Source organism: Salvelinus alpinus, chromosome 29 (assembly GCF_045679555.1).
Source record: "Salvelinus alpinus chromosome 29, SLU_Salpinus.1, whole genome shotgun sequence".
In the NCBI taxonomy this organism is placed as follows: Eukaryota; Metazoa; Chordata; class Actinopteri; order Salmoniformes; family Salmonidae; genus Salvelinus; species Salvelinus alpinus.
This window is the reverse complement of record NC_092114.1, coordinates 21,424,577-21,445,106: the sequence shown is the minus strand read 5'-3', so window position 1 is coordinate 21,445,106 and position 20,530 is coordinate 21,424,577. Positions and strand designations below refer to the sequence as shown.

Sequence of the window (20,530 nt, the reverse complement as noted above, 5' to 3'; positions counted from 1 at the left end):
CTACATGCTTTACCTACTTTACCTCTACATGCTTTACCTACTTTACCTCTACATGCTTTACCTACTTTACCTCTACATGCTTTACCTACTTAACCTCTACATGCTTTACCTACTTTACCTCTACATGCTTTACCTACTTAACCTCTACATGCTTTACCTACTTAACCTCTACATGCTTTACCTACTTTACCTCTACATGCTTTACCTACTTTACCTCTACATGCTTTACCTACTTTACCTCTACATGCTTTACCTACTTAACCTCTACATGCTTTACCTACTTTACCTCTACATGCTTTACCTACTTTACCTCTACATGCTTTACCTACTTTACCTCTACATGCTTTACCTACTTAACCTCTACATGCTTTACCTACTTTACCTCTACATGCTTTACCTACTTTACCTCTACATGCTTTACCTACTTTACCTCTACATGCTTTACCTACTTTACCTCTACATGCTTTACCTACTTTACCTCTACATGCTTTACCTACTTTACCTCTACATGCTTTACCTACTTTACCTCTACATGCTTTACCTACTTTACCTCTACATGCTTTACCTACTTTACCTCTACATGCTTTACCTGGGCTGTTTACAAACAAAACCAAAGCGTGCGCAACTTTGGGGCAGAACAGATGAGGTTGGCTTACAATCAAAAGATTATTGACAACATCTAAACCATATTTCCTCGCCAAATCTTTATTGAAAACATCAATAAATTTGCCCAATAAGCACTGTTGTCTCTCAAATACATTGTTACAGTTGTTGGTTAGCTAGCTGGTCCAAAATAAGGAATGATTGTGAAACTATTTGCGTTTTTTCCTTGATTTACATTGGCCATTTTGTAGGTTTTACTATCTAATGTCTTCCATATTGCCAAATCTCCTCATCTGCTTGCATGCGCGTCCCCTATCAAGGTGTTTTGGTACTTCCATTATGCACTATGCTTTTCTGCACGCTTACTATTCCACAGGTCAATATAGTCTACCTGTCTAAAGGTCTATCCTGCCCTCTATCCACCATTCATAGTGACAATAGTGGTAGGTGGATCGTTTGTCCAGATCTGCAATAGGCTAACTAGCAATCATACCACAGATTAAATCATTCACATCTGCACAGATTTTCAATATAAATCCACAAGATAGAAGAATAGCTGATAGGCAGGGGAGAGGCCAGGTGTGTCATTGCGCTTGGATTTATTTATCTGTATGTACTATTTTTACTGCTCTATGGATATAATTATTGTTGGATAACCTTATTTACTATTATGTCGTGATTTCTTGTTCACTCTTTATGAGGTGCGCACTGCACAGAACACCGTAAGAATTATCACTGAATTATCACAGTGACTTATTGTAATATTTGTTTATGTGTCAATTAATCCCGTGAGGGATGGGTTGCCAATCAATCAATCAAATGTACTTACATCAGCCGATGTCACAAAGTGCTATACAGAAACCCAGCCTAAAACCCCAAACAGCAAGCGATGCAGATGTAGAAGCACGGCTACCTGTAGGCTACCTGTAGGCTACCTGTAGGCTACCTGTAGGCCTTCTGCGCACATTCATCCAATTCCACTCTAATATCATTCCAGCATCCAAACTGTGCCACAACCTTTTGATTAATGGAAAGAGACAAAATGCCCCAAAAATCTGTTACAAAACACCAAAAGGTTTAATGACATTCAGAGATTGCCAAACCAAGCCTTCGCTACTGAGTAGGGAGGGATGTATTTTCAGTTTGTCAAGATTAACATTCTCTACTTGATTGTGGTGTTGAAAACACAAACATGATGATAAGCGCTCGAAGTCGGTAATCGTTATGCAGTTATTCATTGCTTATTGGATGTGTGTGGTGGATTTGCACAGAAACCTGTTAGTGGAAAATTTGTTGGATATATTTTTTATAATTATAAATATAACATCAAGATTTTAAAAATCTGATTTCCCCCTAGCTGATTATTGTCTGCAGCCGGCTCTGATCGTAGTGTAATGAGACAGGCAGGGAAAGTGAGCTCGTCCCCCCTCCCTTAGTATAGTCGTGCATAAGAAAAAACACCTCAAAACAAGACATGGTATTACAAACTGTAATTACACAAACGTTCTAACAAATTACCATCATACCATCATTACCACCCTTTGCATCTCATGAATTATAAATGAGGCTGATATCTGCTGCCTTGAGTTTCAAGATCATAAAGTAACAAAAGGAAAAGACAGTGGCATTTGTGCTATAAGGTAACTAGTTTTCCATGCCAGCTGACCATTGGGTTTAAGTAAAGTATGATGAACAAGTGGGGATGCATCCAGCACGCTGACACACACACACACACACACACACACACACACACACACACACACACACACACACACACACACACACACACACACACACACACACACACACACACACACACACACACACACACACACACAGAGACACAGATACACACACACACACACACACACACACACACACACACACACACACACACACACACACACACACACACACACACACACACACACACACACACACACACACACACACACACACACACACACACACACACACACACACAGAGACAGACAGAGACAGACAGAGACACACACACACACACACACACACACACACACACACACACACACACACACACACACACACACACACACACACACAGAGACACACACACACACACACACACACACACACACACACACACACACACACACACACACACACACACACACACACACACACACACACACACACACACACACACACACACACACACACACACACACACACACACACACACACACACACACACACACACACACACACACACACACACACACACACACACACACACACACACACACACACACACACACACACAGACAGAGACACAGATACACACCAGCCAACCAACCTCTGCCATTCATAGAAAGTATCTGCAGAGCGTCATGGCTGAAAGATCTTCTGGCTTTTAGGTCATCCATGCCTCTAGTTGCCAAACTGAACCAATTAGTGATTCATGGATTAGTGAACTACATCAAATTCATCTCTCTGATTTTCTCTATGCGTTGAAAACCAGCACAGCAAAACGTATTGCAGTTTATCTAGTACTTTGAGACAATGCATGGTATTTTATCAAGTTAAAACACATTTACAGAATAAATCCTGTACAATTTGGTAAAAGAATTACAGTAATATATAAACTGCATTACAGTAATAAACACAGCAAAAAGCAATCTAACAACAAGTATTTACAGTACCAGTCAAAGGTTTGGACACACCGACTCATTCCAGAGTTTAAATTTATTTTTACTATTTTCTACATTGTAGAATAATAGTGAATATGTCAAAACTATGAAATACACATATGGAATCATGTAGTAACCAAAAAAGTGTAAAACAAATCAAAATATATTTTAGTTTTTAGATTCTTCAGAGTAGCCACCCTTTGCCTTGATGACAACTTTGCACACTCTTGGTGTGCAACTTTGCAAACTCTTGATGACAACTTTGCACACTCTTGGTGTGCAACTTTGCAAACTCTTGATGACAACTTTGCACACTCAGCTTCATGAGGTAGTCACCTGGAATACATTTCAATTAACAGGTGTGCCTTGTTGATTTGTTGATTTGTGGAATTTCTTCATTTCTTATTGCGTTTGAGCCAATCATTTGTGTTGTGACAAGGTAGGGGTGGTATACAGAAGATAGCCCTATTTGGTAAAAGCAAGTCCATATTATGGAAAGAACAGCTCAAATAAGCAAAGAGAAACGACAGTTCATCATTACTTTAAGACATGAAGGTCTGTCAATACAGGACATTTCAAGAACTTTGAAAGTTTCTTAAAGTGCAGTCTCAAAAACCATCAAGCGCTATGATGAAACTTGCTCTCATGAGGACCGCCACAGGAAAGGAAGACCCAGAGTTACCTCTGCTGCAGAGGATAAGTTCATTAGTGTTTCATACTCAGAAATTGTGGGCCAAATAAATGCTTCACAGAGTTCAAGTAACAGACACATCTCAACATCAACCGTTCAGAGGAGACTGTGTGAATCAGACCTTCATGGTCGAATTGCTGCAAAGAAACCACTACTAAAGGACACCAATAATAAGAAGAGACTTGCTTGGGCCAAGAAACACGAGCAATGGACATTAGACCGGTGGAAATCTGTCCTTTGGTCTGATGAGTCCAAATGGAAGATTTTTGGTTCCAACCACCGTGTCTTTGTGAGACACAGAGTAGGTGAACAGATAATATTTGCATGTGTGGTTCCCACCGTGAAGCATGGAGGAGGAGGTGTGATGGTGTCGGGGTGCTTTGCTGGTGACACTGTCAGTGATTTATTTAGAAAGGCAGACTTAACCAGCATGGCTATCACAACATTCTGCAGCAATACGCCATCCCATCTGGTTTGCGCTTAGTGGGACTGTCATTTGTTTTTCAACAGGACAATGACCCAAAACACACCTCCAGGCTGTGTCAGGGCTATTTGACAAAGAAGGAGAGTGATGGAGTGCTGCATCAGATGACCTGGCCTCCACAATCACCCAACCTCAACCAGAGGTTGAGTGAAGGAGAGTGAAGGAAAAGCGGCCAATAAGTTCTCAGCATATGTGGGAACTCCTTCAAGACTGTTGGAAAAGCATTCCAGGTGAAGCTGATTGAGAGAATGCCAAGAATGTCTTCACTATTATTCTACAATGTAGAAAATAGTACAAATCAAGAAAAACCCTTGAATGAGTAGATGTGTCCAAACTTTTGTTAATGAAAAGCTGAAGATGTACTCACCACCATGAAAGATATCAAAAGCCAGTAGGAGCTTTTTAATCCCATACTGTCTGGTCCCAGCCAAGTCTGTGGAGACAGAGAAGAGAAGGGAAGAAGAAAAAAATTCTAGCGGAAAATTGGATTAACAAACAGAACCAGGTTGTTGTTTTGAATCACGATTAGGCAGCCTTGAGGGTTGAGAACAGCACAACATTCTTTACTCTTGAATACTAGTATACTGCAACAGTGGTTCCCATATTGACTGTTCTGGGGCAATTAAAGTTCTTCTGTCCCGAGTTGTGGTGTGTGTGTGTGTGTGTGTGTGTGTGTGTGTGTGTGTGTGTGTGTGTGTGTGTGTGTGTGTGTGTGTGTGTGTGTGTGTGTGTGTGTGTGTGTGTGTGTGTGTGTGTGTGTGTGTGTGTGTGTGTGTGTGTGTGTGTGTGTGTGTGTGTGTGTGTGTGTGTGTGTGTGTGTGTGTGTCTGCGTGTCTGCGCGCATGTGTGTTTGCATTCATGTATGTGACTGACAAAAAAAGTTAATGATAGTTTAAAAAGAGATTGTGAGAGAGAGGAGGAAAACTACAGTGTGAGAGAGAGGAGGAAACCTACAGTGTGAGAGAGAGGGGGAAAACTACTGTGTGAGGGAGAGGAGGAAACCTACAGTGTGAGAGAGAGGGGGAAAACTACTGTGTGAGGGAGAGGAGGAAACCTACAGTGTGAGAGAGAGGGGGAAAACTACTGTGTGAGGGAGAGGAGGAAACCTACAGTGTGAGAGAGAGGGGGAAAACTACTGTGTGAGGGAGAGGAGGAAACCTACAGTGTGAGAGAGAGGGGGAAAACTACAGTGTGAGGGAGAGGAGGAAAACTACAGTGTGAGGGAGAGGAGGAAAACTACAGCGAGAGAGAGAGAGGAGGAAAACTAGAGCGAGAGAGCGAGGAGGAAAACTACAGTGTGAGAGAGAGGAGGAAACCTACAGTGTGAGAGAGAGGGGGAAAACTACTGTGTGAGGGAGAGGAGGAAACCTACAGTGTGAGAGAGAGGGGGAAAACTACAGTGTGAGGGAGAGGAGGAAAACTACAGTGTGAGGGAGAGGAGGAAAACTACAGCGAGAGAGAGAGAGGAGGAAAACTAGAGCGAGAGAGAGAGGAGGAAAACTACAGTGTGAGAGAGAGGGGGAAAACTACAGTGTGAGGGAGAGGAGGAAAACTACAGCGAGAGAGAGAGAGGAGGAAAACTAGAGCGAGAGAGAGAGGAGGAAACCTACAGTGTGAGAGAGAGGGGGAAAACTACAGTGTGAGGGAGAGGAGGAAAACTACAGTGTGAGGGAGAGGAGGAAAACTACAGTGTGAGAGAGAGGAGGAAAACTACAGTGTGAGGGAGAGGAGGAAAACTACAGCGAGAGAGGGAGAGGAGGAAAACTACAGTGTGAGAGAGAGGGGGGAAACTACAGCGAGAGGGAGAGGAGGAAAACTACAGTGTGAGAGAGAGGAGGAAAACTACAGTGTGAGAGAGAGGAGGAAAACTACAGTGTGAGAGAGAGGGGGAAAACTACAGCAAGAGAGAGAGGGGGGAAACTACAGCGAGAGAGAGAGGAGGAAAACTACAGTGTGAGAGAGAGGAGGAAAACTACAGTGTGAGAGAGAGGAGGAAAACTACAGTGTGAGAGAGAGGAGGAAAACTACAGCAAGAGAGAGAGGAGGAAAACTACAGTGTGAGAGAGAGGGGGAAAACTACAGTGTGAGAGAGAGGAGGAAAACTACTGTGTGAGAGAGAGGGGGAAAACTACAGTGTGAGGGAGAGGAGGAAACCTACAGTGTGTGAGAGAGGAGGAAAACTACAGTGTGAGAGAGAGGAGGAAACCTACAGTGTGAGAGAGAGGAGGAAAACTACAGTGTGAGAGAGAGGAGGAAAACTACAGTGTGAGAGAGAGGGGGAAAACTACAGTGTGAGGGAGAGGAGGAAACCTACAGTGTGAGAGAGAGGAGGAAAACTACAGTGTGAGAGAGAGAGGAGGAAAACTACAGCGTGAGAGAGAGGAGGAAAACTACAGTGTGAGAGAGAGGAGGGGAAAACTACAGTGTGAGAGAGAGGAGGAAAACTACAGTGTGAGAGAGAGAGGAGGAAAACTACAGCGTGAGAGAGAGGAGGAAAACTACAGTGTGAGAGAGAGGAGGAAAACTACAGTGTGAGAGAGAGAGGAGGAAAACTACAGCGTGAGAGAGAGGAGGAAAACTACAGTGTGAGAGAGAGGAGGGGAAAACTACAGTGTGAGAGAGAGGAGGAAAACTACAGTGTGAGAGAGAGAGGAGGAAAACTACAGTGTGAGAAAGAGGGGGGAAACTACAGTGTGCGAGAGAGAGAATGAGATCGATCGAGGCAGACAACACAAGAGGCAGACAAAAATAGTTAATGCTAGTTAATCATTGTACTGTCAACAGTGGTGCTTCTTTCTCAGGTTGAATGGCTGGACTGCCAAGCCTGGGAGTTAGATTAGAATTCCCCTCAGGTCTCTCTACATTGGCCCTGCAGATCCCCATTGTAAACTCATTACTATGCTGGGTTACGCCAATCAGTGCACTGCTGTTAGCTTTCCACACCTCACTGGGGCTCCACAGCAGGTTCCACTGTCAGTTGATAGACATACATCAGTAAGCATATCATTGTGACTGGCTTTGGAGGTCGGACGGGGGCTAGGGGAGTGTGTTCAGTCTAAGAGGAGAAAGAACTGGAGAGGTGATTAAGCACTTCATTAATGTTGCTGTGATTAAGAACTTAATTATTTTAATGTGTTACTTAAAAACCTATAAGCCCTATATGAACATTATTGATGTGACATAATAAGCTGTGGCTTACTGGTGGCTAAGGAGCAGTGTAGGAAAGGAAATGATATCAGTGCAAGTGCATTCACTACCGTACACCCTGAAAATGTCAAGTGACAATGTGCAGCGGGTAGGACGGAGTCAGGCGCAGGACACAGAACTGAGTAAAAGACATACTTTACTCGAAAAGAAACAACAAAATTTCCACGCAGGGAAAACACACCAGCTCACAGAAGTCTTGAACACTAAACAAAGAACAAACACGCACAAAACCATGTGGGAACTAGAGGGTTACATAGGGAATAAATTATAACATAATGGGAACCAGGTGTGTACAATCAAGACAAAACAAATGGAAAAAGAAACATAGATTGGTGGCAGCTAGAAAGCCGGTGACGACGACCGCCGAACGCCGCCCGAACAAGAAGAGGCACCAACTTCGGCGGAAGTCGTGACAGAAAATACATCCTCAGAACAGGCATAGTCATCTGAACAGCTTGGAGTAGAAGTTACCTGTAGGCAGCATAACCTCCCGGAATCAGCAAAAAACAGTAAAACTGACCACAGATCAGTGCCTAGGTGGAAGTCCTGCTGAGCACAGACAGTTAAAGCCCCTGTTCGTCTCTGCATGCCAGCTCCAGCTCCTACCCCTGCCAGATGGCTGAGAACAAGGCACTTATCTGCTGCTGGCATGGCTTACCCACCCACCCGCCTGTGAAATGGTGCACAGAGAGAAATATGGGAATATGTGGGTGTTACAGAAAAATGCCAGTGTACATTTCTGTGGCACCCAGACATGGGAAGGAAGGAAGGAGAGAAGGGTGGGGATTGTAATGTACTGTATGTGCTAGGTCTACCTTTTTACCTTCATCCTCATCCTGTCTTACTACTGTGAGGCAGTGTCCCTCAGGCTAGCAAGTGTCGGGTCTTTGTTCCAAAGGCACAGTGTTAATGACAAACTGTTATGGGCTATAAATTCTATACAGGAACACCTCTGATACTGTTTATAAGGCATACATTTATAATTCAAGACTTCAAGGGAACAGAGACAGTTATAGCTTAAAGAGCAAGTTTTTCATGTAATGGTCATTTTGGAGAAAATTATGGATATTTTAACGTGACAATGTAGTGTTGCCCGTAATCTCGGTTAATCCAGAACTAAAGTCTCACCCAATTGTTAAAATGCTAGATTAAATTGTGATTTGTCCAACGCACTGGAACTAGTGCTGCTCATGCATCCTGTTGTATCATGACAGATCTACGGAACCATTTAGGTTTACGCAATCTGTCCACATGAGATTTTGTTGCCAGAAACAAAAACTTTGGGGACACATTGACCTGTGGAGAGAAACTGACCTTCATTTAAGGACACAGTTCACAGAGTATACCGCAGGGAACAACCAGAGGGACTAGCCTTAAAAAGTTATGAAACTCAAACCAACAACTACATAAATCAAATGGCAGCAGTGGAAGAAGATAGATCGTAAATGGGTCCGAGCCTGAGAAACTATTAAGAAACCAGTAACCACCCATCAGGACATAAGCTGTTTGAATTCACACTCAGTCGTATTCACGCTCAGTCGAGCGCCGTTATTTTTCTTGGTTCTTTGTGTGTGTCTCAAATAGCACCCTTTTCCCTATTTAGTGCACTACCTGCCTCAGACAGCCTTCTAAGACGGGCAGCACATTAGGGAGAGAACTCTATTACAGAAATTGAGTTTCAACAAGATGAATGACAGCCTAGTCAACATCAATACTGATATCTGTTGACTAAAATTGGACATAAGTGAATTGCAAACCATTATAGTCAACAGTGATCAAGTCTTTGGACAAAGACAGAATGAGAAACACTATAGGCTTTATGGATATAGTGTAATATAATATAATAATGTAATATAATAATATAATAATTTAATATTATAATATAATAATATAAAATAATAATATTATGACGTAATATAATATAATAATATTATAATGTAATATAATGATTTAATAATATAATGCAATATCATATAAAAATATATTAATATAATAATATTATAATGTAATATAATATTATAATGTAATATAATGATTTAATAATATAATAATATAATACTGTAATATAATATAATACAATAATCATAATAATATCATATAATAATATCATATAATAGTACAATATAATAATATAATATAATGATATGAAATAATAATATAATATAACAATATAATAATGTAATATAATAATATCATATAATAATAATAATAATAATAATAACATCATATAATTTAATAATATAACATAATATTATCATATAATAGTACAATATAATGATATAATGATATAATGTAATTCTATAATGTAATATAGTATGCTGGTTTGGGATGCTCTGGATCGACGTGTATGACAGGGTGTTCCAGTTCCAGCCAATATCCAGGAACTTTGCACAGCCGTTGAAGAGGAGTGGGACAACATTCCTCAGGCCATAATCGACAGCCTGATCCACTCTATGTGAAGGAGATGTGTCGTGCTTCCAGAGGCAACTGGTGGTCACACAAGATACTGACCCACGCCCCATCTTTTTTTTTTATGTGCATATCTGTTTTCCCAGACATGTGAAATCCATAGATTAGGGCCTTATGAATTCATTTAATTGACTTATTTTCTTAAATGAATTGTAACTCCCTTAAAATCTTTTAAATTGTTGCATCTTGCATTAATATTGTTGTTCAGTTTATATTGGAATATGTGTGTTGACTAGATACACTTCCTAGGAACATCCTGAGAGTCTCTCTCTCTCTCTTCCCTCTCTTTTCTCACTCTTTCTTTCTGTCTTGCTCTCTAAATCGCTCTCTGTCTGTCTCTCTCTCTCCATCTCTCGCAATCTCTCCCTCTTTCTCTCTCAACAAAATAGTTTTTCCCAGGATGAGTTTGAACAGTACTATCCACTCTGTCTTAATAAATAAATAATGGGCTTTCCGTTCTGCATGAGCCTTAATATCTTAGGCACACATTAGGTAGTTAACCCCAGCCTAGTAGGCTAATCCCTAGACTATAGTTGATTTAACTCTCTGGGCATGTTTCTCTTCCAGCTGGGGAATTCACAGTGCTACAGTATTTCTGCCTAACCCATTATCTCAGTAGCTCAACAACCTCTACACAGAGATATATGGAGACCTTAACATCAATGGGCAATTATCTGTGCCTTTGACAAGTGTGGTATGTAAAGTTACAATACTGTGAATGGACACACAACTGAGATGCGGCTCTGTGGACAGAGGACAGAGGACAGAGAAAGGCACTCACTAGCTGGAGAGCATCTATAATAAGATGGCACTTTAGAGCAGCAGTAGCAGTAGCAGTGTACCAGGCACATCGCTGGGGAAAGGATGGTGATGTGGATCAAGTGGAGCTACAAGGGTTATGTGTAGAGGGGTAGGGACCTCTCCAGAGCCACTTAGGCTAAAGGTTTGGTTTTTAGAAATGTGAGGACTAGATTAGGAGAGAAGAACACGGCAGTAAAGAGAATAAATTGCCAAAGTTTTATATGTGAGAAAATCTGACCAGCGATCTCTCAGGAAGAAAAGGACTTTATTGGCATGAGAAACATATGTTTACATAGCCAAAGCAAGTGAAATAGATGATAAACAAAAGTGAAATCAACAATTAAAAAAACATTACACGCACAAAAGTTCCAAAAGAATAAAGACATTTCTAATGTCATATTATGTTTATATACCAGTTGTAAATGAGAACTTCAACTAGCCTACCTGATTAAATGTCCAGTAATAATACAGGCTTGTGTTGTCTTCAGGTTGGATCTGCTATGCAGAGAAAACCCATGGAGAGTTCATCCTGCCCTACGTCAGTTCCACCCGCTCCCCACAGCAGATGATGGGCTCTCTGGTGAAGGGCTTCTTCGCTGGCCAGCAGGTTGGTAGGGACTCATTGACATTAGAGTCCTGCATGGGTCCGTTTTTGGAGCCGCACCCGCCCCGCGCCAGCCACATAAATTCTGAGCCTACCCGACATCAAGAGAGATCTTTCTGTACATTCAGACCCATCCGCATAAAATTGTTTCCCGAGAGCTGATCCGTTAACCTGCCAAATAACATCTATTTATTTAGTGTTTGTGACTCCTGTGTAGTAGGCTAATATTCTTCTTCCCTGCATGAATTAATTTGTCTGCGTGTCTATTCAACATGAATTAAGAACAATATATATATTTTTCTTCACAATGCAATGCGGCACATTGACAACTCAAATCGCTATGAAAAATGGAGACTTCTAATTAGCCTTCTTACCTAATGAAAGCCTGTAGCCGACATAACGAAACAAGACCTTTACATTCAATATTGTTTAGATAATCAAATAATTTCATTGAAACTTAAAGGGATTCTCTGGTACTTTTGTATACTTTTTAGCCAGTAGTTCTGAAAGTAGCAAAGGAGCGAGAGTTGCACCCCTTCTGAAAAAACCTACACTCGATCCCTCCGATGTCAACAACTACAGACCAGTATCCCTTCTTTCTTTTCTCTCCAAAACTCTTGAACGTGCCGTCCTTGGCCAGCTCTGCTGCTATCTCTCTCAGAATGACCTTCTTGATCCAAATCAGTCAGGTTTCAAGACTAGTCATTCAACTGAGACTGCTCTTCTCTGTGTCACGGAGGCGCTCCGCACTGCTAAAGCTAACTCTCTCTCCTCTGCTCTCATCCTTCTAGACCTATCGGCTGCCTTTGATACTGTGAACCATCAGATCCTCCTCTCCACCCTCTCCGAGCTGGGCATCTCCGGCGCGGCCCACGCTTGGATTGCGTCCTACCTGACAGGTCGCTCCTACCAGGTGGCGTGGCGAGAATCTGTCTCCGCACCACGTGCTCTCACCACTGGTGTCCCCCAGGGCTCTGTTCTAGGCCCTCTCCTATTCTCGCTATACACCAAGTCACTTGGCTCTGTCATATCCTCACATGGTCTCTCCTATCATTGCTATGCAGACGACACACAATTAATCTTCTCCTTTCCCCCCTCTGATAACCAGGTGGTGAATCGCATCTCTGCATGTCTGGCAGACATATCAGTGTGGATGACGGATCACCACCTCAAGCTGAACCTCGGCAAGACGGAGCTGCTCTTCCTCCCGGGGAAGGACTGCCGTTCCATGATCTCGCCATCACGGTTGACAACTCCATTGTGTCCTCCTCCCAGAGTGCTAAGAACCTTGGCGTGATCCTGGACAACACCCTGTCGTTCTCAACTAACATCAAGGCGGTGACCCGTTCCTGTAGGTTCATGCTCTACAACATTCGCAGAGTACGACCCTGCCTCACGCAGGAAGCGGCGCAGGTCCTAATCCAGGCACTTGTCATCTCCCGTCTGGATTACTGCAACTCGCTGTTGGCTGGGCTCCCTGCCTGTGCCATTAAACCCCTACAACTCATCCAGAACGCCGCAGCCCGTCTGGTGTTCAACTTTCCCAAGTTCTCTCACGTCACCCCGCTCCTCCGCTCTCTCCACTGGCTTCCAGTTGAAGCTCGCATCCGCTACAAGACCATGGTGCTTGCCTACGGAGCTGTGAGGGGAACGGCACCCCCGTACCTTCAGGCTCTGATCAGGCCCTACACCCAAACAAGGGCACTGCGTTCATCCACCTCTGGCCTGCTCGCCTCCCTACCTCTGAGGAAGTACAGTTCCCGCTCAGCCCAGTCAAAACTGTTCGCTGCTCTGGCACCCCAATGGTGGAACAAACTCCCTCACGACGCCAGGTCAGCGGAGTCAATCACCACCTTCCGGAGACACCTGAAACCCCACCTCTTTAAGGAATACCTAGGATAGGATAAAGTAATCCTTCTAACCCCCCCCCCCCTTAAAAGAGTTAGATGCACTATTGTAAAGTGGTTGTTCCACTGGATATCATAAGGTGAATGCACCAATTTGTAAGTCGCTCTGGATAAGAGCGTCTGCTAAATGACTTAAATGTAAATGTAAAATTAAATAAAGGTCAAATGAATAAATACACTGTTGTAACGACGTGGAAAAGGGAAAATAAATAAACATGAATATGGGTTGTATTTATAATGGTGTTTTTTCTTCACTGGTTGCCCTTTTCTTGTGGCAACAGGTCACAAATCCTGCTGCTGTGATGGCACACTGTGGTATTTCACCTAATAGATATGGGAGTTTATCAAAATTGGACTTGTTTTTTCAAATTCTTTGTGTGTCTGTGTAATCTGAGGGAAGTATGTGTCTCTAATATGGTCATACATTGGGCAGGAGGTTAGGAAGTACAGCTCAGTTTCCACCTCATTTTGTGGGCAGTGTGCACATAGCCTGTCTTCTCTTGAAATACAGGTCTGCCTTCTCAATAGCAAGGCTATGCTCACTCACTGAGTCTGTACATAGTCAAAGCTTTCCCTAATTCTGGGTCAGTCACAGTGGTCAGGTATTCTGCCACTGTGTATTTCTGTTTAAGGCCAAATAGCCTTCTAGTTTGCTCTGTTTTTTTGGTTAATTCTTTCCTGTGTTTCAAGTGATTATCTTTTTGTTTTCTCATGATTTGGTTGAGTCTAATTGTGTTGCTGTCCTGGGGCTCTGTGGGGTCTGTTTGTGTTTGTGAACAGAGCCCTAGGACCAGCTTGCTTAGGTGACACTTCTCCAGGTTCATCTCTCTGTAGGTGATGGCTTTGTTATGGATGGTTTGGGAATTGCTTCCTTTTAGGTGGTTGTAGAATTTAACGTCTCTTTTCTGGATTTTGACAATTAGCGGGTACTGGCATGCATTATTTGGTGTTTTATGTTGTACACAGAGGATCGTTTTTCAGAATTCTGCATGAAGTCTCAATTTGGTGTTTGTCCCATTTTGTGAGTTATTAGTTGGTGAGTGGAACCCAGACCTCACAACCATATCTCTCTCTGTCTCTCTGTCTGTCTCTCTCACTCGGTTGTCGTTGGTGGAAGGAGAAGAGGACCAAAGTACAGCGTGGTACATATTCATAATAATTTAATAAAGAATGAATACTGAACAAAAACAACAAACCGACAAACGAACAGTTCTGTAAGGTGCAAACAAAAACACTAAACAGAAAATAACTACCCACACCCATAGTGGGAAAACAGGCTACCTAAGTATGATTCTCAATCAGAGACAACGATCGACACCTGCCTCTGATTGAGAACCATACTAGGCCAAACACATAGAAATATAACGACTAGAACAAAACATAGAAAAACAACATAGAATGCCCACCCCAACTCACGCCCTGACCAACTAAAATAAAGACATAAAAAAGGAACTAAGGTCAGAACATGACACTCTCTCCCTCTTTCTCTCCCTCTCTCTTTCTCTACCGCTCTCTCTCTCTTTCTCTCTCTCTCTCTAAATAAAAATAACAACGATAAAATGGTAACGGTCAATAGTAGAAATGTAATAAATGTAAAAGGCTGAACATGGAAAATGAAACTATAACTAACTTATAACTGTCATCTTCACCATTTCATCAGTACTACATCACTACCACCCTGACCTGTTCACCGGACGTGCTACCTGTCCCAGACTTGCTGTTTTCAACTCTCTAGAGACAGCAGGAGCGGTAGAGATACTCTTAATGATCGGCTATGAAAAGCCAACTTACATTTACTCCTGAGGTGCTGACTTGCTGCACCCTCGACAACTACTATTATTATTTGACCATGCTGGTCATTTATGAACATTTGAACATCTTGGCCATGTTCTGTTATAATCTCCACCCGGCACAGCCAGAAGAGGACTGGCCACCCCTCATAGCCTGGTTCCTCTCTAGGTTTCTTCCTAGGTTTTTGCCTTTCTAGGGAGTTTTTCCTAGCCACCGTGCTTCTACACCTGCATTGCTTGCTGTTCGGGGTTTTAGGCTGGGTTTCTGTACAGTACTTTGAGATATCAGCTGATGTAAGAAGGGCTATATAAATACATTTGATTTGATTTGATCATCATTACTACTACTACTACTAACACCACCATCATTAAACTGCTATCATTACCATCACTCTACTACCCGTACCACTACTATTTGGAATGATAAACAACAATAATAATAGAAATAACAATAATAGTAATAACAATAATAACAATAATACTAAGTTACTATTTACTATGCAGATGTTATTATTCATTGTGCCTCAGGCTATGGCAGGCAAATACATATTTGGCTGCAACAGGAGCTGTTACGACTTCTGCCGAAGTCGATGCCTCTCCTTGTTTGGGCGGTGCTCGGCGGTCGACGTCACCGGTCTTCTAGCCATCATTGATCAATTTTTAATTTTCCATTGGTTTTGTCTTGTCCTCCTACACACCTGGTTTCAATCCCATTCATTACCTGTTGTGTATTTAACCCTCTGTTTCCCCTCATGTCTTTGTCAGAGATTGTTTGTTGTTCAGATTTCGTGTTGTTTGTATTGTTGCGCGACGGGTCCTCGTACCCACTTTGTTTTTGTAGTTTTGTAGTTATGTTTTGTTTTAAGTCATTAAACAACTCCATTCCACTAAGTTGATTCTCCTGCACCTGACTTCCCTGCCACCTATACACACGACTCTGACAGGAGCCTTTGCTCCTTCGCCCATGAGTATTTTTTGTTTTTCCTCTGAGTTTAATAAGTTAAAGTTTGGAATAAATGTAGTAATTTCTGCGAATAATGAATCTCTTGGTGAGGAATATTTCTCATAGGAAAGGAGAAAGTCAATCTCTGTTTCTACCTCCCCTGTCGTGCAGTGACCACATTCATGCTCCTCTTTGGGTAGCCATGTCTTCTTACAGCACGTCTGCTGGTTTCTATTGCCAATTGGTGGTCACTCAGCTCATTAATATTCTCTGTTTAGGGCCTGAGCAATTTAGTCGGCTTTGGGATTTTGTTTTGTTTTTCCAATGTCCTTTGATTGGTTTTGTTTATTTGAATGATTTATTTTGAAGCAGTGCTGGTGTCAGCTTGGTTGGTTAGGTCCAACACTAGTTGACTGAGAGGGCTCGTTTCTGGGCTCAGCTCTTGGGTTTGAAGTGCTTTAAATTGGAGACTTGAATTTGGACTATTTTTGGTATTTTAATTACCACTGGAAAGCGGCCTAATTCTGCCCTACATGCATTGGTGTATTTCTTTGGAATACACCATTTCTTTGGATAGAATTCTGCATGTAGGGCTTCAATTGGATGCATGTCCCACATTTTAAACTCCAGTTTATTGAGTGGCCCCCAAACCTCACTTCCGTAAAGAGCTATTGGTAGGATTATGCTGTCAAATCTCTCTCTCTCTCTGTCTCTCTCGCTCTCTATTTCTGTCAACTCTTTCACAGAGCACGTGGACACTGTGGCCTTTCCATACTGGGTAGCTCTGTCTCTGTCTCTGTCTCTGTCTCTCTCTCTCTCTCTCTCTCTCTCTCTCTCTCTCTCTCTCTCTCTCTCTCTCTCTCTCTCTCTCTCTCTCTCTCTCTCTCGAGCGGTCTTTCCATACTGGGTATCTTTCTCTTTCACTGGGTATCTCTCTCTGTCTCGCTCTCCCTCGCCCTCTCTCTCTCTTTCTTGCTATCTCTCTCCATCGCTCTATCGCTCACTCTCTCACGAGTGCACTCTCGCTATCGCTCCATCTCTCTCACCCCCTTTCTCTCTATCTCTCTCTGTTTTAGTTATCAGTCTGTCTGTCACCTCTTGGTGCGGGGTGGTATTGTCGTTTGTCACCTCTCTGTCTGGATCTAGATGTTCCAGGGTGAATCTTCCCAGCCATTATGATCTGTTCCAGGATGAACCTTCCCAGCCAGTATGATCTGTTCCAGAATGAATCTTCCCAGCCAGTATGATCTGTTCCAGGATGAATATTCTCTGGACCTGACATGTCATTGTATTAGACATCATTATTCAGTCTGGTTTGGTCATGGGTTTGGCCACACGAGTAAAGTAAATGTCTAGTGAAAGAATCGAACTTTTAAAAGTTAATATTCTGTTAACTCAGACCCAAATAATGTTGTTGGCTCATCCTATACTCTTATTTGTGGCCAAAACATGAATTAAAGAAAAAACACTTCAAAAACCCCACCTCAAACTCCTGAGGAGGATGAGCTGGCCAATCAGTCGTCTACTTCATTGAATATTTTTAACAACCAGTAAACACCCACTACATTCTGTTGTTTGGGTACGCCAACATAATTCAAACACAGAAAAGCTGCTTTTTCACTCACGTAATTACATGTTTTTTTCACTCATATTTTCATGAATTAAAATCTGGAAAAACTGGACAGTTACTTTAAACCAGAGCCAGACCTGACTAAATGGAACCAGAGCCAGACCTGACTAAATGGAACCAGAGCCAGACCTAACTAAATGGAACCAGAGCCAGACCTAACTAAATGGAACCAGAGCCAGACCTAACTAAATGGAACCAGAGCCATACCTGACTAAATGGAACCAGAGCCAGACCTGACTAAATGGAACCAGAGCCAGACCTGACTAAATGGAACCAGAGCCAGACCTGACTAAATGGAACCAGAGCCAGACCTGACTAAATGGAACCAGAGCCAGACCTGACTAAATGGAACCAGAGCCAGACCTGACTAAATGGAACCAGAGCCAGACCTTACTAAATGGAACCAGAGCCAGACCTGACTAAATGGAACCAGAGCCAGACCTGACTAAATGGAACCAGAGCCAGACCTGACTAAATGGAACCAGAGCCAGACCTGACTAAATGCAGAGAAAGTGCAGATCCATATATTTAAAATATTATTAAAATGTTATTATAATTATTTATTATATCTATCTTAAATGTATGGCTCTGGAAGTGTGTACACAGTGGTACACATAGGGAGTTTTGTATGGGGGAGATAGTGTACATAATAGTGTACATAATAGTAACATAATAGTGTACACTGAGTGCACAAAACGTTAGGAACACCTTCCTAATATTGAGTTGCACCCCATTTTGCCCTCAGAACAGCCTCAAATCGTTGGGGCATTGACTCTACTAGGTGTCGAAAGGGTTCCACAGGAATGCTGGCTCATGTTGACTCCAATGCTTCCCACAGTTGTCTCAAGTTGGCTGGATGTCCTTGGGAAACTGTTAAGTGTGAAAAACCCAGCAGCATTGCAGTTCTTGACACACTCAAACTGGTGCGCCTGACACCTACTACCATACTCCTTTCGAAGGCACTTAAATATTTTGTCTTGCTCATTCACCTTCTGAATGGCACAAAATCCATATCTAAATTGTCTCAACGCTTAAAAATCATTATTTAACCTGTCTCCTCCCCTTCATCTACACTGATTGAAGTGGATTTAACAGGTGACATCAATAAGGGATCATAGCTTTCACCTGGTCAGTCTATGTCGTGGAAAGAGCAGGTGTTCCACTCAGTGTACGTTCTGGATGTGTAATGTGTATGTTTACATAGAGAGTGGGTTGGCCAACGATGCCATATTTATGTGCATTCATGGGGAGGTTGGTTTAGGAGTGGTGCGTATGTATTGTGGGTGACATGTTTATTGTAAATAAATAAGACGTCTTGAACGGCGGAGGTAACACATTCTCCATAATCCACACAATACCTGAGAGTCCCGTTCATTCCCCACTAAACTCAGCTCACATGTATTAGTTGTTCAGGTCAGATCAGGGGTAATCTGGTACAGGACGAAGGTTAAAGAGGTAAATTACCTCAGTAAAACTTTTAGAACTGTCTGGATGACAGTCCCACTCACTCACTGCCATGATTGACCTTGGGTCTTATTATTCCCAGATGTGGGATCCCACTGACGAAAGGGAGTCCTCATGTGCTTAGTGTCACCCCCTCGTCCCCCTACTGTCCTCCTCCCCAATCACTGAGTGACTCCTCCGTAGTCTGATCCCCTGATTCATGAAACTCTATATCTTCCTCTCCTCCTGATCCCTGATTCATGAACTATTCTCTCCTCCTCTCCTCCTTTCCTCCTGATCGCTGATTCATAAACTACCCTCTCCTCCTCTCCTCCTGATCCCCGATTCATGAACTATCCTCTCCTCCTGATCCCTGATTCATAAACTATCCTCTCCTCCTTTCCTCCTGATCTATGATTCATGAACTATCCTCTCCTCCTCTCCTCCTCTCCTCCTGATCCCTGATTCATGAACTATCCTCTCCTCCTGATCCCTGATTCATGAACTATCCTCTCCTCCTGATCCCTGATTCATGAACTATCCTCTCCTCCTGATCCCTGATTCATGAACTATCCTCTCCTCCTCTCCTCCTGATCCCTGATTCATGAACTATCCTCTCCTCCTGATATCCTGATTCATGAACTATCCTCTCCTCCTGATCCCTGATTCATGAACTATCCTCTCCTCCTCTCCTCCTGATCCCTGATTCATGAACTATCCTCTCCTCCTCTCCTCCTGATCCCTGATTCATGAACTATCCTCTCCTCCTCTCCTCCTGATCCCTGATTCATGAACTATCCTCTCCTCCTGATCCCTGATTCATGAACTATCCTCTCCTCCTGATATCCTGATCCCTGATTCATGAACTATCCTCTCCTCCTGATATCCTGATTCATGAACTATCCTCTCCTCCTGATATCCTCATTCATGAACCTATATATCCTCTGCTACTCGGTTCCAAGCAGAGTTCCTCTATTGAGACCTGTCCCATTTCAAGTGTATCCGTCTCCGCCTCGTCTTACACTTCTCCGCCCCATTTCCACATGTGATCCAGCTGCTGCTATTCCCCAAGAACCAGACAAGGCATATATTCAACGACGCAGCCCCCGGAGACTGGCCTGACAGCATAAAAAAAATATGGAATAATAGAAAAAGAATGGAGGGAAAACAGCAACTGTAAGCAATTAACCACAGAATGACTTATTTTTTTTTAAATATCTGTGGCTTTATGGGCCCAAAACCTGTTGGGTGTGATTAAAATGGAGGCCTACCAAACAGCGGCGGCGTGC

At 42.7% G+C, this 20,530-nt stretch overlaps 1 protein-coding gene across 1 annotated transcript in view; it reads right to left on the bottom strand.

Annotated features, from left to right (window-relative positions):
• The window catches only part of LOC139559299 (calcitonin gene-related peptide type 1 receptor-like), a 95,655-nt gene that overhangs the window by 52,891 nt on the left and 22,234 nt on the right, over nucleotides 1-20,530 (bottom strand). Inside the window, exon 2 of the mRNA XM_071375170.1 lies at nucleotides 4,815-4,880. Coding sequence (XP_071231271.1) covers nucleotides 4,815-4,859 — 45 coding nt within the window. The 5' untranslated portion in view covers nucleotides 4,860-4,880. The remainder of the gene's footprint in view (nucleotides 1-4,814; nucleotides 4,881-20,530) is intronic.